At 38.1% G+C, this 20,327-nt stretch overlaps 1 protein-coding gene across 6 annotated transcripts in view; it reads right to left on the bottom strand.

Moving 5' to 3' along the window:
• Positions 1-20,327, bottom strand: part of DIAPH3 (diaphanous related formin 3) — a 530,827-nt gene that overhangs the window by 233,634 nt on the left and 276,866 nt on the right. For all 6 annotated transcript variants that reach the window (XM_043892388.1, XM_043892390.1, XM_043892386.1 and 3 more), the window contains one exon: positions 2,891-3,130. In XM_043892388.1, the coding sequence (XP_043748323.1) occupies positions 2,891-3,130 (240 nt within the window). The remainder of the gene's footprint in view (positions 1-2,890; positions 3,131-20,327) is intronic.

The following is a 20,327-nucleotide window of genomic DNA, read 5'->3' as shown; positions in this document are numbered from 1 at the left end:
CCACCTCTCTTTGAAGGAAGACATGAGGGAAGATATGTGGTCAGCTTCTTGTGAGCTGGTCCTCGTTCTGAGATACACACACAATCTGAAGCCAGAACAGATGCTCAGCAGTGTGAAGCAAACTCCAGTAGGCTTCCACGTGTGGACTTAACTTCTCCACTGTCTCACCCCGGCCCTGTTTCTCTTCCTTGGCTTCCCTTCTCAGGGGAAGTTTGAACTGGCAGTCTTGCTTGCCTCCTTGCCCTTCAGCCTCCAAACTCATAATCACCATGCCCTCCCAATTCCTAGATGTTCCTTAGACGTAGACTCTTCTCTCCATCCCCTCTACCCCTCTGCAACTGCCTTAGTCAGACCTCCATCATCTCAGAGCACAGTGACCACTTCATAGTGGACCCTCAAACATATGTATAAAGAAGGCAGCTTCAGTCAGACGCCTTTTAAGACACTGAGGTAATAGAGACTGTTGTTTGTGGTTTAGTCACTGAGTCGTGTCTGACTCTTTTGCAGCTCTATGGACTGCAGCCTACCAGGCTCCTCTCTCCATGGGATTTTCCAGCCAGGAATACAGGAGTGGGTTGCCTTCTAGAAACTAGGGATAGGAAACACCAAAATCAGCCTGAACTCATCTCTCTTTTGAGCAATAGCTTCAAACATGTCAGCAGCAAGGAATTATCTTTGACTCCTCCCTTTTTCCTTTTCCATCCCCAGCTATCCTCTCAGCTCCATTTCCCCTGGTGCCCTCCTAAGTTACGTGACACAGATCAGCCAACCACTGAGTCTCTCCCCACTGTAACCCCCCAACCCAATGCTGTCCAATAGAACAGTGATGGAAACGTGTTATATTTATGCTGTCTGCATGTATGGACACTGACTCACTTGAAACATGCTAAGTGAGACTGAGGAATTAAATTTTTAAGTTTATTTAAATAGTAATTGAAATTTGAAAAGTCATATATGGCTAATGGTGACAGTACTGGAAGGTACAGTCTGCCTTTCTTCCACACTGCTGCTAGAATTATCTTCCGGGAAGACAGATGATAATGTCACTTGACCTACAGAACTAACATGCCTTCATAAAGCCTTTACCATACAGTATGACACCTAAGCTCTTCACCATCGAGACCAACTTACTATTTCATTTCTATTTTCTCCACTCCTTCTCCATCCAAAAGGGAAAGTGTGAGTCACTCAGTCATGTCTGACTCTTTGCAACCCCATGGACTGCAGTCCACCAGGCTCCTCTGTCTATGGAATTCTCCAGGCAAGTATACTGGCGTAGGTTGCCATTTCATTCTTCAGGGGATGTTCCTGGTCTAGGGATTGACCCCAAATCTCCCACACTGCAGGCATATTCTTTACCACATGAGCTACCAGTGAAGCCCCTTCAACAATAACTGATCACTTGGTGTACTCACACATGCCATGATATAACCCTTTATATGAACTGTTGATGCTTTTTTAGAATGCTTTTTCCTCTCAGGGAATATCCACTCATCCTTCCAGATCCAGCTCAAAGTCCTGCTCCTCTCCAAGTGAGTAACTGCCCTTCCTTAATCCAGCCAGCCGTTCTCTCTTAACTAAGCTGCCATAACTTTGGTATACAGGTTCACTGAGATATTTAAGCATGCTTAATGGCTTACCTATGAAAAATATGAATCCCACGTATCCAAGATAAATATTAATCATATACATAAAATGAGATGATGAGGACAAGCGTTTTACACAAGAGTAAGTAAGCACTGTATAAATGTGCAGTCTTTAACACATGTATTATGAGTCCCATCTTAATACTTGCTAGGGATCTTCACTGAACATAGCAGGCTAAGAAAACAAGGAAAGAAGAGTGAAAAGATGGCTGTGGGAGAGGAGAAAAGTTTGCAAGGCACTGCTACCAAAAGGAGGCATAAGCCAGGGGAACATGCAAGAAAAGCCAGGAAAGCACCAAGAGACTAACCACTCAGTAACCCACAGCTAACGCTGAGCCTGTTTCTCGCCTCCCCTATTAAACTGGCAATAACAATAATCAAATTCCTTAATCAGGGAGTGTAGATGTGGCCAGGTCAAGAACAAGAGAAAGCTTTTCTTGTGCTGTATAACTGAGAAGAATTTGTTGTAAGCAGATCAATAAAGCACTATTACTATGGCCCACTTCTTAAGACAGAGCTCTGCTATATAAAACACTGAATGGATTTGCTGTAAGAAAATTTAACCTACAGAAGAAACTGAAGGAAAAAAAAAACCTCTAAACTTACTAAATTTTCACCTCCTCCAACATTATATTTAAATAGAAATATTTCAAAATCATTAATGACATCTGAGTTATGTTTATTCCTAATATGACTTTCCTTTTATATAAAGCAGTCTCAATTTTCTTTCCCTTTAGTCAGCTTTCAAAAAAGAAAAATGCAAAGAAACATTTAAATAGCCAAAGGTAAAACTTTTAGTGGCAATCACAAGCAATTCTCAATATATATACTGTCATACGCAGGTATTTATATTGAATGAATATTAGGCTTTAAATATTCCACTTCATCAGTTTGAGAAACCATGGATTTACAACACAATTTTGCTATTAAACAAAAATCCTTCATGTGAATTTGCAGATCAGAGATAATTAATATTTGGATTTAGTTCAGAGGTTGAGTAAATTAGCTCAGTTTACTCTGGGTTTGGGTTGATGGTTCAGTTTAAGTTACTGACAATGAGCATATCAAACTAAAGAATAAATAATGTAGTCAGGGCTGACATTTAAGAATAAGTGTTCAGAGGGAGGTGATATATGTATAATTATGGCTGATTTGCGCTGTTGTATGGCAGAAACCAACACCACACTGTAAAGCAATTTTCCTCCAATTAAAAAAGAAGTTGGAAAAACAAATAACAAACTCACTTTACAGAGAGAGCTAAGGTTAAATCCGAAGGTCTGTGCGTTCCGGGAGCCGGCGTTCATGTAGTTTCCCATCAGCAGCACCAGCTCCAGCAACTTGCTGAAGCCCCGGCTCCTCCTGAGGTCTTCGCAGGCGGCGCTGACAGCCATGATGTCAGGCTTGATGCTGTTCACCTGCTCGTCAAACTGAAGCTTAAAGAGGACAGCACTGAGCCGCGGCCGGAGCCTCTTCACACTGCTCATCTGATTGAAAAGAAAACAGCAGATTTCCTTTAAAATGCATGGCATACTTTAGTATTGTGTGGCTGCAAGTAATCCGGGATGATTTATTGGTATGACAGTACAGAAGAAGCAATATGTCCCCTAAAACTGATAGCAGGAAGAGAGAAAAACCCTGCATGTTTTTGTGAAGAATCCAGAATCATCTCTCAAAGAAAAAATTAACAATTTAAATGCTCGTTGAAAAGAAAGCTTCAGTTAAGTGACAAAGTTTAACTGAGTAATAAAGTACATATACTTTTTAAAAACACAATTTTTAAAAGGTAACAGGATAGAGATGCAACAAATTACAGAGCATTCATACATAGCACTGCTTTAATTTTTATTCAATACTGAAATATGCTGGGTCATATTTAACAGATTCAGACAGGTCTAAAGAGGGTTTGTTTTCTTCAAAGAGCAACTGCTGTCCACAAGAACCCTGCTGACTAACAGTATGTGTTACATCAAAGGAGAGTAAACAGGTCCCAATTTGTGCTGAACTGACTTCCTTCAGAAACACAGGGCTGCAGAGGGAGCCCTGCCCCGGGCTCGGGGCAGTTAGAGCTGGGAAGCTCGCAGAGCCGGGGACCAGCGGCAGCCACCAGCCACACACGCTAGAGGCCCGGTCGGGACTCCGGCTCCTGTCCTGGGTGTGAGAGGGGCTGAGAGCATCACAAAGAACAAGCGGCTAGAGGGTCAGCAAGCTCTGGCCTTCAATCTACCCCCAAACCACACCCGAGCAACACACGAGGGGAGGAGCCAGAGGACTTGGGATGTACATTGTTTAAGTTACATTTGAATTCTTTGACCAAACATATTAGAAATTTGAGACAAAGGGGACTGATGGGACAGCAGTAGCAAAACCAGTGAACGTCAATAACAATCATAAATATCAGCATTTTGAGGCAAGGTCAGGGAAAAAACAGTGACAGAATATGACAGGATTAAAATAGGAAAGAGTCGTGTTTGTCACAGACCCTAAAGGAAAAGCTAAAAAAAAAAAAAAAAAGTCAAGTGAAGCTTATAGTATTTCATTAAGGAGATAGAAAGCTATTTGCTCATAATATAATGACTGTTTTTTAAAATAAAATATACCATACAAAAGCCTGAACTTATTAGACTACAACAGGACACTACAGATACCACCTTAATAACAAAGAAAGATAACCCAGTTAACTCATCTAACAAAACCAGAGCAATAAAGAGCTCTCAGGAGATACCTCTGAGAGTATCTTCAGATGAACCGAACTCTTAGAGTTACTAAATACTTTCTCAGCAAATAATTTAAATATATAATGTACATACAGTATTCTCCCACCCACTTGACCTGTTAAATGCTTATGCATATACAATCAAGACTCTAAAACCTAAACTAATACAGTTATTAAGAAGTCCCTCTACAAAGTACTCTAAGGAATGTCTTAAAATTCCTTGAATTCAAGCAATGTCTTCAAGTTCCCATCTAGAGAAAATATTTTCTCTTAGAAGAAAGTATAGAAACTGTAAGCTCAAAAGGGACAATTTTTTAAAGTACAGGAAACATTACTAATTATTTTATAGAATGGTTCTAGTAATAAAAATAAATTTTAGAAAGACAAAGTGAGGCCTTATTAGGATACCCATTCTTCAGTTCAGTCGTGTCCAACTCTTTGTGACCCCATGAATCGCAGCACGCCAGGCCTCCCTGTCCATCACCAACTCCCGGAGTTTACTCAAACTCATGTCCATCGAGTCCGTGATGCCATCCAGCCGTCTCATCCTTGGTCATCCCCTTCTCCTCCTGGCCCCAATCCCTCCCAGCATCAGGGTCTTTTCCAATGAGTCAGCTCTTCACATGAGGTGGCCAAAGTATTGGAGTTTCAGCTTCAGCATCAGTCCTTCCAATGAACACCCAGGACTGATTTCCTTTAGGATGGACTGGTTGGATCTCCTTGCAGTCCAAGGGACTCTCGAGAGTCTTCTCCAACACCACCGTTCAAAAGCATCAATTCTTCGGCGCTCAGCTTTCTTTACAGCCCAACTTTCACATCCATACATGACCACTGGAAAAACCACAGCCTTCACTCGATGGACCTTTGTTGGCAAAGTAATGTCTCTGCTTTTTAATATGCTGTCTAGGTTGGTCATAACTTTCCTTCCAAGGAGTAAGCATCTTTTAGTTTCATGGCCGCAATCACCATCTGCAGTGATCTCAGTGGGCACAAATCATTGTTTGGAAGTTGTATGTCCAAAAATAGACAGAAAGTAGATATAAGCTGTGATTACTTCTCATAAAGTCATTTTATTTGTTATACAATGTTTCCAAATGGATTTATTTACCTGGAATTTGTGGCCTTAGTTAAATATTACAAATTTACTGTTTGTACATAACTATATTGTTCTGGACCAATTCTGTATGATACTCTTTTACTTTTAATTTAGCCTTCAGAACAACAAGATATACAAGGGAGTAGTCACATGCACACATACAGTTATAGCCATTCAGAAGGTGTATTATGGACCCACAGCCATCTCTGCTTTCAATCTATATGCCCTCATTAATGATTATGAAGTCATGTATTTGGTACTTTGCTATAAACAAGAACCATGAAATTAAAAGAAACCTGCTCCATGGAGGAAAAGCTAAGACCAACCTAGACAACATATTAAAAAGCAGAGACATCACTTTGTCAACAAAGGTCCATCTAGTCAAAGCTATGGTTTCTCCAGTATTCACATACGGATATAAGAGTTGAACTATAAAGAAAGCTGAGGTCGAAGAATTGATGCTTTTGAACTGTGGTGTTGGAGAAGACTCTTGATGCTGAAGCTCCAATACTTTGGCCACCTGAGGTGAAGAACTGACTCACTGGGAAAGACCCTAAGGTGGAAAAGATTGAGGGCGGGAGGAGAAGGGGACGACAGAGGAGGATATGGTTGGATGGAATCACCGAGCTGCTGTTTATGAGGTTGCAGAGAGTCGGACATGACTTAGAGACTGAACAAAAACAATAAACAAGGAAAGAATTCTCTAATACCTGATGCAAAACATTATTATTGCAAAATATATTAATTTTAACATATATTAATATACTACCTCATGTGCAAAGAGAAAATAGACTACCTAAAAGCCTATATTAAACTACCCCAAAGTATGTTAAAACTTTCCTACTGACAAGCTCACCATGTGTAGCCAGTACAAAGTAATTAATTTTCCTGGAAAAATATAACCTAGATTTATATGAGTAATGAGTCTACCTGGCACTAGGGACAGGTTCCTTGAAAAAATAGAGTAAGTCTGATGTAATGCAGTAAAAAGTGCTATGAGTTTATGGAAAGTCCTGACAAAGCAAAGTCAGGAAGGATAATGTAAACAGATCTTTTAACACTTTTTGTAATTAGATATCCTTTTCATATTGTTTTTTGCCTCCCAATTTTGGAATGTTAGTATTTTGACTGATACTAAACAAATGCATTTTAGTGAACAAAATTACCATATTGGAAAGGAACTTGAGAAATCACCAGAACTCGAGCCTGTTTATAGTCTACCATTCAGCCTACACGGATGCCCCAGACCAAATGGCTTTCCCTTTTATTTAATAGAAGAAAAAGACCTCAATAAAACCTAATGTTCTAAGACCTAAATCTTGTGATCTATAAAGATAACAGCAGTTATTTTTCTTATTGGTCAAATCAAAGTCTATTTCTTCAGATGGGATCAAAGAAAAAAGGTTAAAAATAAAAAAAAAAAATTTTTTTTTAATCCTGAAGGTTTCTTTAGCCCTTCACACACTCTTTCAAACTGGACATCTACACTCTGGTTTCCTTGCTGAAAACTTTAGAACTCAGACTTGTCTGCCAGAGACTAGACTGGATGGAGAAATGGAGAGCTATGATGCTCAAAAAATATTCTCAAAGCTAACAGAAAGTCATTAAAAAAGAAAAAAAATGAAAGACTACTACAAAACTTAACTATAAGATAGCAAATAATTAGAAGGTTAGAACAAATTAGAATTCATTTTTTCCAGAGGTATCCTTTACATTTATTACTAGAGGGTCTTAGCAATGTAAACTCACAGCACCAAAATCTGATAACACTGAGTTATACTCTGGAGATCAAACTAACGGCATAAAAAAGAAAATAAAAATACTTTGATTTTACCACTATTTTTTTTTTAAATTTACTACTATTTTTTGAAGGCAGGGAGTAGTGCTCTGGCAACCATCCCATCACATGACTACAGATGTCACATGCCAGAATGAAAACACCTAAGAATAGAGACTGGATAAAATTGAAACCAATATCCAGAACACAAAGGGTAATTTTTATTTCAAGATTTTGTTCATTGGCAACATTTGTATGGTTGGAGCAGGTACAAAGTAAGACGAGAAGACCTTTAGAAAATCAGTGAACCAACAAGCATTGACTGGGTGCCCACTCGGTGCTGCGAGCCGCACAGAAGTCGTGGTTGCTGCCCTCGTATCATCGAATTCTCGCCATCTGTCTTAAAGGGCAAAAAGGAGGAAAAGTCTTCCGGGAGATATAATCTCCCATAATCTCATTATGGTTATGTTTTTCATGTATAATTTTATCTATTATTTCACGGGGGAGAAAAACAGAATCTATTTGACATTTTTACACCAACCACATTTAACACCATATCTGGTCCTCTTTATTCAGTCTCTTTACAAACACGGTATTTCAGGAGCGAACTTTTTCAAAACTTGTTGGGTTTTCCCCCACTTCTTGCCGGCAGCCTTGCGCAGGCGCACCTCGCAAGACATTTGAGAACACACTCCATATCTTTACTATTCTTCCCTAAAGCTGTAAGACCAATTAATCATTCATTTAACTTTGTAACATAAGTAACCTGATGACTGAAAGGCTACTAGTTTGAGTCTTAATTTACTTATCAATACTGCTTTAAACCTTTACTTTAGACACTTTCTAAATACATAATTATAAGGAATAATGGGACAGTGTTTCTGGAAAGTTAAATGACTCTTGCAAGGTCACAGGGCCAGAGGGCATGAGTCTAGAGCTAACTTGCTGCCAACTAAGTGTGCAAGACACTCAGAGCATCATAACACAAAAATTAACAACTGTAACTTAAAAGCCATCTGATACTCAAACTACTACTACCGTATTTTCCTATGGACAAGAGCAGACTTTAATTTCCCCGTAGCAGTTATTAGATAAAACACTATGGAGACGAGAGCCCCTGCTGTGAGCTCTGCCTGCTACTCTTCACATTCCTTTCTTTCCTTCTGGGTATACCCAACTACCCTAAATATTTCCAGATCCACTTTTATTGTCCCCTGATACTGCACTTGGCACTCACATTTTCATACTAGCTAATTCTTCCACTCCCTGTAAGACAGGTGTGAGAAGCAAGGAGAAGGGGAAAAAAACAAGTGGATCTTTGTGAAAGACAAGACTAGAAAAAACGACACAGGGATGGGAGGAAAGTGCCATCTGAGAAGGAAGAAGGTCTACCACAGACTAAGACCCTTTGGAAAGGGTTTAGAACTTGATTTTCCTAAGCAAACTATATGAAAAGTATCTTCCTTTTACTGTTTAGCTGTCCAATATTTTCATGATCTCCAGAATCCTCAGAATAAAAAAAAAAAGTTCATTGCACTTCAGGAAAGGCATCAAAAACATAGCTATTCAAATGCCTTATTCCTGGATAGTGCTCAGATTATCAAGACTGTTCTTTTAAATAAATGTGGCCTTATGATAATAAAACTCATAAGCTAAAATTATTTTTTAAACTATACAACAGCAAGGTACATACGGCATTTTTTTTACATTTTGCCATAGGAGCAAGATAAAGCCAAGAGTTATACAAAAAATATTAAAAGGATAAAATGTATATTCCTTCACCTAGTCAAGAAATAGACAATTGCTATAGACATCAGATATGCTTTCTCTTTTTGTACAAATGCTTATCAATTCTGGACCACTAAGGATTTCACAGCAGGTCCAAATGAGCTCTGCAGATACTCAGGATCTGCAAGTTGTGAAGTTAGAGAGCGAGAGGCTTCTTATTTAATTTGGCAGTCTTAGCAAAACCTTCTTCACACATAAGTTTCATATCTGATGAATTAAAAAGCTGGCATAACACCCAGAACCATTCTGGTGTCTTAAATTCATTCACGTCTGCTTCCAGACAATCCGCACGCTAACACAGAAAACCAATGTTTTCATTGCTATCACTATAACTAAGTTTTGCCTGTTCTTGAAATTTATATAAATGAAACTTTCAGTAAACACTTTTTGTATCTGATTTCTTTCACTCAATAAAATGACTTCGAGATTTGCATACACGTAGTATGACTGAGTATTAAAGACCTCCGGGTGAAATCATGCAGGATTTAGGGTGATCCCTGAATCTAATGCCATGCCATTTTAAGGGAAAGGAGAGAGAAAGACATGGCACAGGAGAAGTCAACGTGAAGAATGTGAAGAAGGAGCAAAGAATGGCAAGTTGTTGCAAGTCAAGAAACACCAAAGGCTACCAGGTGCTAGGAGAGAGGTAAAATACAGATTCTTCCTCAGAGTCTCCAGAAGGAACCAATCCTTCCAAAAAGCGTCATGCGGGACCAAAGGTCTCCAGGAGTGTGACAGAATAAATGTCTCAGGCCACGGAGACTGTGGACCTCTGCTGTGGCAGCCCAGGGACACTCACACAGGATACCATGAAGACTCTGGTCTGAGTCTTTTCATTTCTATTAAATATCTAAAAGGGAGAGTGTAAATGTATACTTAACCCAACAAAAACTGTCAACCTTTTCACAAAGTGGTTAATAGCACTTATGCCTCGTTTGCCAATGTTAGACTATATTCTGGAAGCTTTTATTTTATATCTTCATATATAGGTCTACACTCCACCCTTCATTAACTAGTCTGTATGGTATGATGAGGGCTTCCCAGGTGGCACTGGTGGTGGTTTAGTCGCTAAGTCACGTCTGACTCTTGCAACCCCATGGACCATAGCCCCACCAGGCTCCTCTGTCCGTGGGATTCTCCAGGCAAGAATACTGGAGTAGGTTGCCATTTCCTTTTAATGCAGGAGATGTTAAGAGATGCAAGTTCAAGCTCTGGGCCACAAAGATCCCCTGGAGGAGGCCATGGCAGCCCACTCCAGTATTCATGCCTGGAGAATCCCATGGACAGAGGAGCCTGGTGGGCTCCAGTCCATCGGGTTGCAGAGAGTTGGTCACGACTGAAGCGACTTAGCATGCACACATGGTATGATGAAGGACTTTTCACAGCATCATTTGGTACAAAGAAGTTCCTTTCTCTACTCACTAGCCTTCAAGTCTTTTGTTGAAAATCAATTGATGGTATCTTTGTGAGTCTTTAAACTCTAAACTTTTAAGAAAAATGTTTATATATACTTAAGCGAAAACATTATTGTCTTGATAAAAAATCAGTACTCTAGGTCCTCCAAATTTGTCTTTCTCAAAATCGATTTTGTCCATTCCAAGTCCTTTGCATGCCATATGAATTTTTGTAAAATCTTGTCAGTTACTATTATAGGACCTGCTGGGACTGGTTGAGACCGTATGTATTAGGAATCTATAGATCATTTGAGGGAAAAACGTAATCTTAACGAATTTAGTCTTCCACTCTAGAAGCATGGTATATATATCACCATTTATTTACAACTTCTGTAAGTTCTCTCAGCAATAACTTGGTAGTTGTAGTATAGAAAATCTGCACATGTTCAGTGAAATGTATCCTTATGTACTTTACACTTTTGATGTGACTGTAAATAGTACTATTTTTAATTTGTTTTCCAATATATTATTGCTTATATAGAAAAATACAACTGATTTTCATATAGTGACTATTTTGTGACCTTCTAAGATTCCTATAGATTTCCTTATGTATTCACATATATAGTAAGTTCACTTACATCATTTCCAACATACCAGCCTTTTATCTCATTTTCTTATTACACAAGTTAGAATATATATATTCTATATAATATATATATTATAATACAGAAAAGTGATAAGAATAGATTTCCTTGTCTGTTTTCCAAATTATATTATACAATGACAACGAATTTAATCTTTGGCAACTAAGCATGAGGACAGTCCCATGTTTTCCACAGATGTCCTTCATCAGGTTGAGAAAGTTTTCTTCTATTTTTACTTGCTAGGAGTTCTTACATATCATAAACAGGATAGAATGCTGTCAAATGCTTTTATTTTGTATATAGATAATTGTATGATTTTTCTCATTTTTTTGTAATATGGTCAACTACATTAATTAATTTTCAAATGTTAAACCAACCTTGTACAAATTGGTAACAATACACTCTCCTTTTTATGCACTGCACTACTTGATACAAAAATATTTTATTGACAATTTTTTCATGTATGTTTATATATGATATGGGTCTGTAGTAAGATTATTTTCTGTAATAGTTTCCCTTCTTTGATTACTGACTGAAATTTGAGCATTTAGTTTTATTTTTTTCATGCTTTCATTTTCATGAATTTCAAAATAATTTCTTCTTTGACCCACAAACAATTTAATATTATGTTATCCAACTTTGAAACAGTGAGAGATGTTCTATTATTGTTTTTGTCCAATTTAATTCCATTTAGACAGCAAGCATACTCTATAAGATTTCAATCTTTGGAAAATTACTGAGACTTATTTTATGTTTCCATATGGTCTACCTTGGTGAATGTTCCATGTATATTTGAAAAGAATGTATATTTTGCAGTTACATGTGAAATTTTCTATAAATACCAATTAGAACAATATGGTTGATAGAACAGTCTTGCTTTTTCAAATATTTACTGTCTTCTTTTTCGATATACTTTTACTAGAATTAAATGAAAGAGGGGCATTAAAATCTCATTATGATTGGGAAGCTATCTATTTCTCCATTTCATTCTACAGGTTTTGTTTCATGAATTTTAATGCTCTTTATTAGGTGCATACATATTTAAGATGATTGTTTCTTGTAAATTACTCCTTGCATCCTTGTGTAATGCCACTATCTCTTAACAGATGATCTGTCCTGAAATAAGCATTCCCTGAAATACACACAGCGATGCTACTTTTCTTACTGCTGATTATGTGTTTGTCCTTTCTGCCCTTTACATCTCCGTCCTCCTTTCCTGCTTTTGTGTTTACCAAGCAATTTTTAGTACTCCATTTTTTTTCTTGATTTTTCCTGGCTCCTCTAGGACGCATCTTTATGTAGTCTACTGAGAGTGACTGTTAAGTCAGTATCATGCTTTTTTATGGTTTTCGTTTCCTGACTGCCCCTCCAGCACTTCAGTCACACCTCAGACTCTGATTCATCCCACGTGTGTCATGTTACAGCAGTCCAACCCCATCCATCCCACCGACCATTCGGGCAGCTGCCAGCACATCTTCTGCTTCTGTATACAGACAAACACTATCCTGCAACGTCACTTTTTAATTATTAGGTTTCTGTTAAGTAAATTATGAGAACAAAAAAAAGCACAGTTCATTTATTATTTCACATGGTATTGATTTCTTTTTGTGGATACCAGTTTTCATCTAGTATCATTTTCATTTGGCCTGCAGGACAACTTTACCTTTTCTTGTAGGACAGCTGTGACAGGCACAAACTCTCCGCTTTTTAAAGTGTATTCATTTTACCCAATTTTGGAAGGGTATCTACTAAGTAGAGAATTTTTAGTTTATAGCGTTTTATTTATTTCAACATTTTAAATACACCCTTCTGTTGAATTCTGCTTTTGATTATTTCTAGAAAATCAGCTATATCCATCTCCTTATTTTCTCATATGTTTCCTTCCGTCTCAAATTACTTTCTCGTCTTTGTCTTTAAGCAGTTTGACTAGAATGTGCCTTTTTCTTTATATTTATCCTGAGTGTGGTTTACTGAGATTCTTGAACCATAAGTTTATTTTTTCCACTCAATTTGACATTTCTTTGCCCTTATTTCTTCAAATATTTTGCCAGCCACAATCTCACTCTCTGTCCTTTGGGGACTACAATTACAGGTGTTTTAGATTGTCTATTTCCAATATACTTAACCTACATATTGAATATTTTAATTCAGTTACTGAACTTTTCACTTTTTCTTTCCTTTCATTCTCAAAGATAATTTCCTTTAGTTTGTTAAACATATTTATAATATCCATATTAACGTCTTTACATTTGAAATCTAAAATCTGGGCCCTCTTGTTGATTTGACTGCTTTTTCCTTTGACAATACATTCTATATTATTAACTTTGAAAGTGAAAGTGAAAGTCGCTCAGTCCTGTCGAACTCTTTGGGACCCCATGGACTATACAGTTCATGGAATTCTCTAGGCTAGAATACTGGAGTGGGTAGCCTTTCCCTTCTCCAGTCAATCTTCCCGACCCAGGAATCGAACCAAGGTCTCCTGCATTGCAGGCAGATTCTTTACCAGCTGAGCCACAACTTCTTAATTAAATAATAAAATGCCATAACAACTCCTGAAGTATAATACTACTTTGAAGATTGTTCCTTCTTGATTTAGCAGGCAAATCAATCATTGGGTCATCACCTTTAAGTTTCTCCATAGGCTTATTTATAGTCTTAACAGGTTTAGGCTCACATTCTGTGGAAAGCGGGAGGCGTTTCCTTGGCCCCTCTAACTTGTTAGGACTCATCCTTCCCAGAAAAGACTGTAGTCTTAATTTTGTTAAGGTCAGCCTAGTGTAAGTACTCCTTTAGGATGCTGGCCATGTTTCCTAAGGTACAACCTTACTAGTTGTTTGAGTGAATGCCAAGTATGTTAGTGGGAGTTATCTCTACACTGGCAGGGCCAGAACTCCAATGGCTCCTAGGAACGATGGACCCCTGCTATCTCTGTTCTAAACTCACTGTGCAACAGGTGCCATGTGGCAAATCTTGCTCCGCATGTGCACAGCCCAGCCTCCAGGGAGACCACCACAGATTTCTAAAAATTTGTTCCTAAGTATTTTAGTATTTTATTACTGTAAATGGAATTTTAAAATGCTTTTATTACAAGTTTAGTTTTAAAAATACAAAAAACTCTTTACCTAGATTAACCGAATGTTTCCATTTTGTATCATTTGCATCATCATATTTTCTGTCGTCCTTTTCATATATATGTATACTAAAGGAAATATATATATGTTCATATATTATAATAATATAATACATAATATTTAGCTAAGGTGATGTCCATCAGTTTTTCAATGTAAAGTTACAATACTTTCTTATATAATGTTATTTATAGGAAGATGATTTAAGACTATATAAGTAGTATGTATACAATCTATTTTCATCAAATGTTCACCTTTGTGTTAAAGGGGACAGCCATTAAATATAGAATATTGGTTATAGTATTCACTCTACTAAAAATGTACGTTTATAGAGCTTTTCAGATGGCTTCGAGAATAATATATAAAATAAACATGTCAATATCTACTGCAATTACACCTTAAGCCACCAGCACAATAAAATTGCCCAACTCGGGGACTTTCCTGGTGGTCCAGTGGTTGAGAATCCACTTTCCGATGCAGAGGATGTGGGTTCGATCCCTGGTCAGGGAACTAGGATCCCACATGGCTCAGAGCAGCTCAGTCCGTGCCCCTCAACCAGAGAGAAGCCTGCACACCGCAACTAAGACCCAACACAGTTATAAATAAATAATTTATTTAAAAAAATAAAAATAAAAAAAAATAAAATTGCCCAACTCTATAGTAACTTAGTTCCAGAAGTTCAGTCTCCCATTTTCCATTATGTTTCCAAAACAGTCTTAGAAGATAGCATCTAGACCTATATAATGAGATTTGCAGAATACAGAAAATGATTCTCAGGCACTAGATGATACTCAAATCTAAAAATCAACCTTAAAACAATGTTGTCTGTAAAGTGATGACTCATAAGAGACCTTTTTGCTTATAACTACAAAATGCTTTAGACTTTCTTTCAAATGAATGATTCATGGCTAGTAATTAGTATGTGACTATAATGATGTTTTGTTTTTGCAAATGAAACACATTAAGCAGATTGTGCCATAAAATTTCAATACTACATAGATGGTCTAACAAGAAAGCATCATGTTTCTAAACCAAAAACCAACCATAATTCCTATTATGGACTCAAATGCCCCACTTTTTAGTTGTCTATTTAGAAGATTTAAAATACCAAAGTAGAAAAAGTAGAAACTTGACAAAATTCCCCAAAATTAATTTTAAATTCAACAGCTCAATAATTTAAGCTCCTCCATAAACATACTAAGTAATTTATCATTAACTCAAGTCAATCTTTAAATATTAGAAATAAATTTGCTCCAGTGATGAAACATACAGAAACCAGGGCTAAAAGCAACTTCAAGTACAGGGGGAACCTACAGCTAACACACGAGAGTGATTGCCACCATAAAAAAAAAGGAGGCTGTCCTTCAGCATCATAAAAGTATGGTTCACAGCTGAGCTGCACTAGTTACTAGATGGATGAACAAGCTGCCTCAGCAATGAAATGTTAATGACTATTTCTGGGAGTTATATGAGAGACAGATATAACTACTCATTCATTTATATATCGAATTATTTATTGCATATTTATTATGTGCCAAAGAATCACACTGAACATAAGATGACAGGAACCTGGTCCAAATGGATGTACTAAAGTAAAGAGATAAAGAAAGGGAAAGAAAAGGAGAAACAATAATATAAATAGGTAAGATCATTTTAGGTAAGGATAATTGCTCATGAATATGCAGGATAACATAGAGAATGGAGGGATACATCAGGATGATAGGTCCTACCACAGGGAAGGGGTATCTGGGCTGAGGCAGAGCGAGCAGCCGGGGTAAAGCAAACCTGAGCAGTGAACAGAAAATGAATGCAGCTGAAACACAGTAGACAAGAAGGGAGTGGTGAAATCTCAAAGTCGCTCAGTTGTGTCCAACTCTTCATGACCCCATGGACCTCAAGCCTGCAAGGCTCCTCTGATGGTGGGAGTCTCCAAGCAAGAACACTGGAGTGGGTACCATTCCTTTCTCCAGAGGATCTTCCCAACCCAGGGATGGAACCTGGGTCTCCTGCATTGGCTAAAAAATAGATACTAGATCATTTTACAAATTGAAATGGATTTAGAAATCATTAGAACAATCAGAGAGAAATTCCCCTTCTGGCCAAAAATGGAAAAACAGGGACTGCATTTATCTCCCTTCCCCTCCACACCCAGAGGCAACAGTTTTCAGACACTGATACTGACTGAGAAAGGGGAAAGAGGTGCATTCCATGACTGCTCCAGCTTGCTGTCTGAAAAGGAACCCAGTGGAGCCAGGAGGTGTCATGAATGAGACAGAGGTAAGAGCTGGAATGCCAACGCAGCTGAGTTCTCAGGACAGGGTACCAGCCAGGAAACGGTGACACAGACAGAAAGCTCCAGAGTTCTCAAGAGGCTGCCGCTTATGTCTTTAGCCGCAGTGTACACCACATGCATGCGAGAAAACTACTCAAGGCTGAGGAAAGATCAGTCAAAAGCACTGGAGGTAACCGTGCCCAACTCTCAGATAAAGATGGGAACAGTACTTGCTCCCAAGAGGCAAAATGGAAAAAACTCGTAATTCATGGGATATTGAATGAGACAGGAAAGTTTAAACTTACCACAATTCATATGCTTGACAAGGCTGAGAAAAGATTAACGATTTTAAGCAGAGAAATGAAAAATATTTTTTTTAAAAATACCTGCACTGAATTTCGACAATAGAAAGCTTTGCTATCTGAGCTAACTGAATAGGAAAAACATCAAATAGCATAAAAGAAAAGATTAGTGAACTGAAATATATGTGCAAAATGAAAAAAGAGGGAAGAAAATAAAAGGGCATCAATGAGCTGTGAAACAACTGTGAGAAGCCGACATGTATGTAATAATATAAGATATATGCAACTGAAGTTTCAGAAATAGAGGAGAGAAGATACAGAAAAGATATTTGACAAACACAATGGCTAAAAAAATTTCAACTTTAAAGAGAACTACAAACCCAGTATCCACAGATCCAACTCAGTGAAACCCAAGGACAAAAATATGAAGAAAACTATACATGCTCAAACTACATCATAATCAAATTAATCAAGCGAAGGAGAAATCTTTAAAACAACCAGAGAAGAAGAGAAACATGTACGGCGGAACAAAGTTATGAGTGATGGCAAATTCCCCGCCCCAATAATTCAAACAAGATGACAGTGTAGTAACATGTTTAAAACTCTGAAAGGAAAAATGATCAACTTGGAATTCCATACCGATGGAAATACTTCAAAATGAAGGTTAAAAAAGACTTCCACAGACATAGAAAAAGTGAAAGAATTCATTAGCATTGGAAGAAATGTTATGGCAATTTTTCATGTGCAAGAAAGATGATTCCAGATGGAAGTCAAGATTGACACAACAGAGTGAAGAATGCTGGAGTGTGCAGATAAAAAAGACAACTGCTTTGTTGAAAGTAAAAATCAGAACATGTTAAGAGTTTTAAATGTAACCCAAGGTAAGATGTGTGGTAACAAATGCACAAACCCCCAACGGGAGTATATTATCGTGAGGCTTCATACCACACGAAGAGTGATATCATATCATTTGAAGGAAGTTAAAAATGTATCATGTAAACCCTAATGCAACCACAAACAAAACAAAAAGTAGTAACAAACCAACCAACAGAAAGATAAAGTCATTAAAATACTCAATCCAAGAGTAAAATAATACCAAAGAATAGATGAGAAAAATAGAAAATAAATAACAAAATGTGAGATTCAAATCCCACTATATTAACAGCCACATTAAAACAAAAGGACCACTCTAGTTAAAAAGGCAAAATCATTACACTGGACTTGAAACAAAAATGCAATATTCAACATATATGCTGCCTATAACAACAATAGGTTAAAATGAAAAGGACAAAAAATGGCTTCATTAACATAACAAGGTAAATTTCACACCATTACAGTATTTTAAGCTGAGAAGTGACATAATCACATTTATTTTTATAATAAAAGATCTTTTAGCTGCTATGTGCAAAAGGACAGAATGTTCCACACGTGAGGTATAGGACCTGAAATACAACAGGTTATCAACAAATGGAAACTACAAAAAAATATACAGTTGTGACAGGCTGACTCAGCATTTATCACCCTTGAGAATCTCTTATATCTCAAGAACATTATTCTAAAATGAATACCCACAATTTATTCCTCTTTATATTTGTCTTCCTATTGCCATTCATTCACAGTTAAGCTCACTCACTCAGTCGTGCCCGACTCTCTGCGACCCCATGAATCGCAGCACGCCAGGCCTCCCTGTCCATCACAAACTTCCGGAGTTTACTCAAACTCATGTCCATTGAGTCGGTGATGCCATCCAGCCATCTCATCCTCTGTCATCCCCTTCTCCTCCTGCCCCCAATCCCTCCCCGCATCAGGGTCTTTTCCAATGAGTCAACTCTTCACATGAGGTGGCCAAAGTATTGGAGTTTCAGCTTCAGCATCAGTCCTTCCAATGAACACCCAGGACTGATTTCCTTTAGGATGGACTGGTTGGATCTCCTTGCAGTCCAAGGGACTCTCAAGTCTTCTACAACCCCACAGTTCAAAAGCATCAATTTTTCAGCACTCAGCTTTCTTCAGAGTCCAACTCTCACATCCACACATGACTACTGGAAAAACCATAGCCTTGACTAGACAGACCTTTGTTGGCAAAGCAATGTATCTGCTTTTAATATGCTGTCTAGGTTGGTCATAACTTTCCTTCCAAGGAGCAAGCGTCTTTTAATTTCAAGGCCACAGTCACCATCTGCAGTAATTTTGGAACCCAAAAAATTAAAGTCTGCCACTGTTTCCCCATCTATTTGCCATGAAGTGATGGGACCAGATGCCATATCTTAGTTTTCTGAATGTTGAGATTTAAGCCAACTTAATCACTCTCCCTTTCACTTTCATCAAGAGGCTCTTTAGTTCTTCACTTTCTGCCATAAGTGTGGTGTCATCTGCATATCTGAAGTTAGTGATATTTCTCCCGGCAATCTTGATTCCAGCTTGTGCTTCCTCCAACCCAGCGTTTCTCATGATGTACTCTGCATAGAAGTTAAATAAACAGGGTGACAATATACAGCCTTGACTTACTCCATTCCTGATTTGGAACCAGTCTGTTGGTCCATGTCCAGTTCTAACTGTTGCTTCCTGACCTGCATACAGGTTTCTCAGGAGGCAGGTCAGGAGGTCTGATATACCCATCTCTTGAAGAATTTTCCAGAGCTTTTTATGGTCCACACAGTCAAAGGCTTTGGCATAGTCAACGGTGGATGTAGATGCTTATCTGGAACTCTCTTGCTTTTTCGATGACCCAACGAATGTAGGCAATTTGATCTCTTGTTCCTCTGCCTTTTCTAAAACCAGCTAGAACATCCGGAAGCTCACAGTTCACGTGCTGTTGAAGCCTGGCTTAGAGAATTTTGAGCATTACTTTACTAGCATGTGAGTTGAGTGCAATTGTGTGGTACTTTGAGCATTCTTTGACATTGCCTTTCTCCAGGACTGGAATGAAAACTGACCTTTTCTAGTCCTGTGGCCACTGCTGAATTTTCCACATTTGCTGGCATATTGAGTGCAGCACTTTCACAGCATCATCTTTTAGGATTTGAAATAGCTCAACTGGAATTCCATCACCTCCATTAGCTTTATTCATAGTGATGCTTCCTAAGGTCCAATTGACGTCACATTCCAGGATGTCTGGCTCTAGGCAAGTGATCATACCATTGAGACTATCTGGGTTGTGAAGATCTTTTTTGTACAGTTCTTCTGTGTATTCTTGCCACCTCTTCTTAATATCTTCTGCTTCTGTTAGGTCCATACCATTTCTGTCCTTGATTGTGCCCATCTTTGCATGAAATGGTCCTTGGTATCTCTAATTTTCTTGAAGAGATGTCTAGTCTTTCCCATTCTGTTGTTCTCCTCTCTTTCTTTGCATTGATCACTGCGGAAGGCTTTCTTATCTCTCCTTGCTGTTCTTTGGAACGCTGCATTCAAATGGATATATCTTTCTTTTTCTCCTTTGCCTTTCATGTCTATTCACAGCTATTTCTAAGGCCTCATTTGACAGCCATTTTGCCTTCTTGGACTTCCCTGGTAGCTCAGATGGTAAAAGCATCTGCCTACAATGCGGGAGACCTAGGTTCAATTCCT

This window comes from Cervus elaphus, chromosome 30, assembly GCF_910594005.1.
Source record: "Cervus elaphus chromosome 30, mCerEla1.1, whole genome shotgun sequence".
NCBI classification, from domain to species: Eukaryota; Metazoa; Chordata; class Mammalia; order Artiodactyla; family Cervidae; genus Cervus; species Cervus elaphus.
The sequence above is the reverse complement of the archived record's forward strand: the minus strand, read 5'-3'. Positions and strand labels throughout refer to the sequence as shown.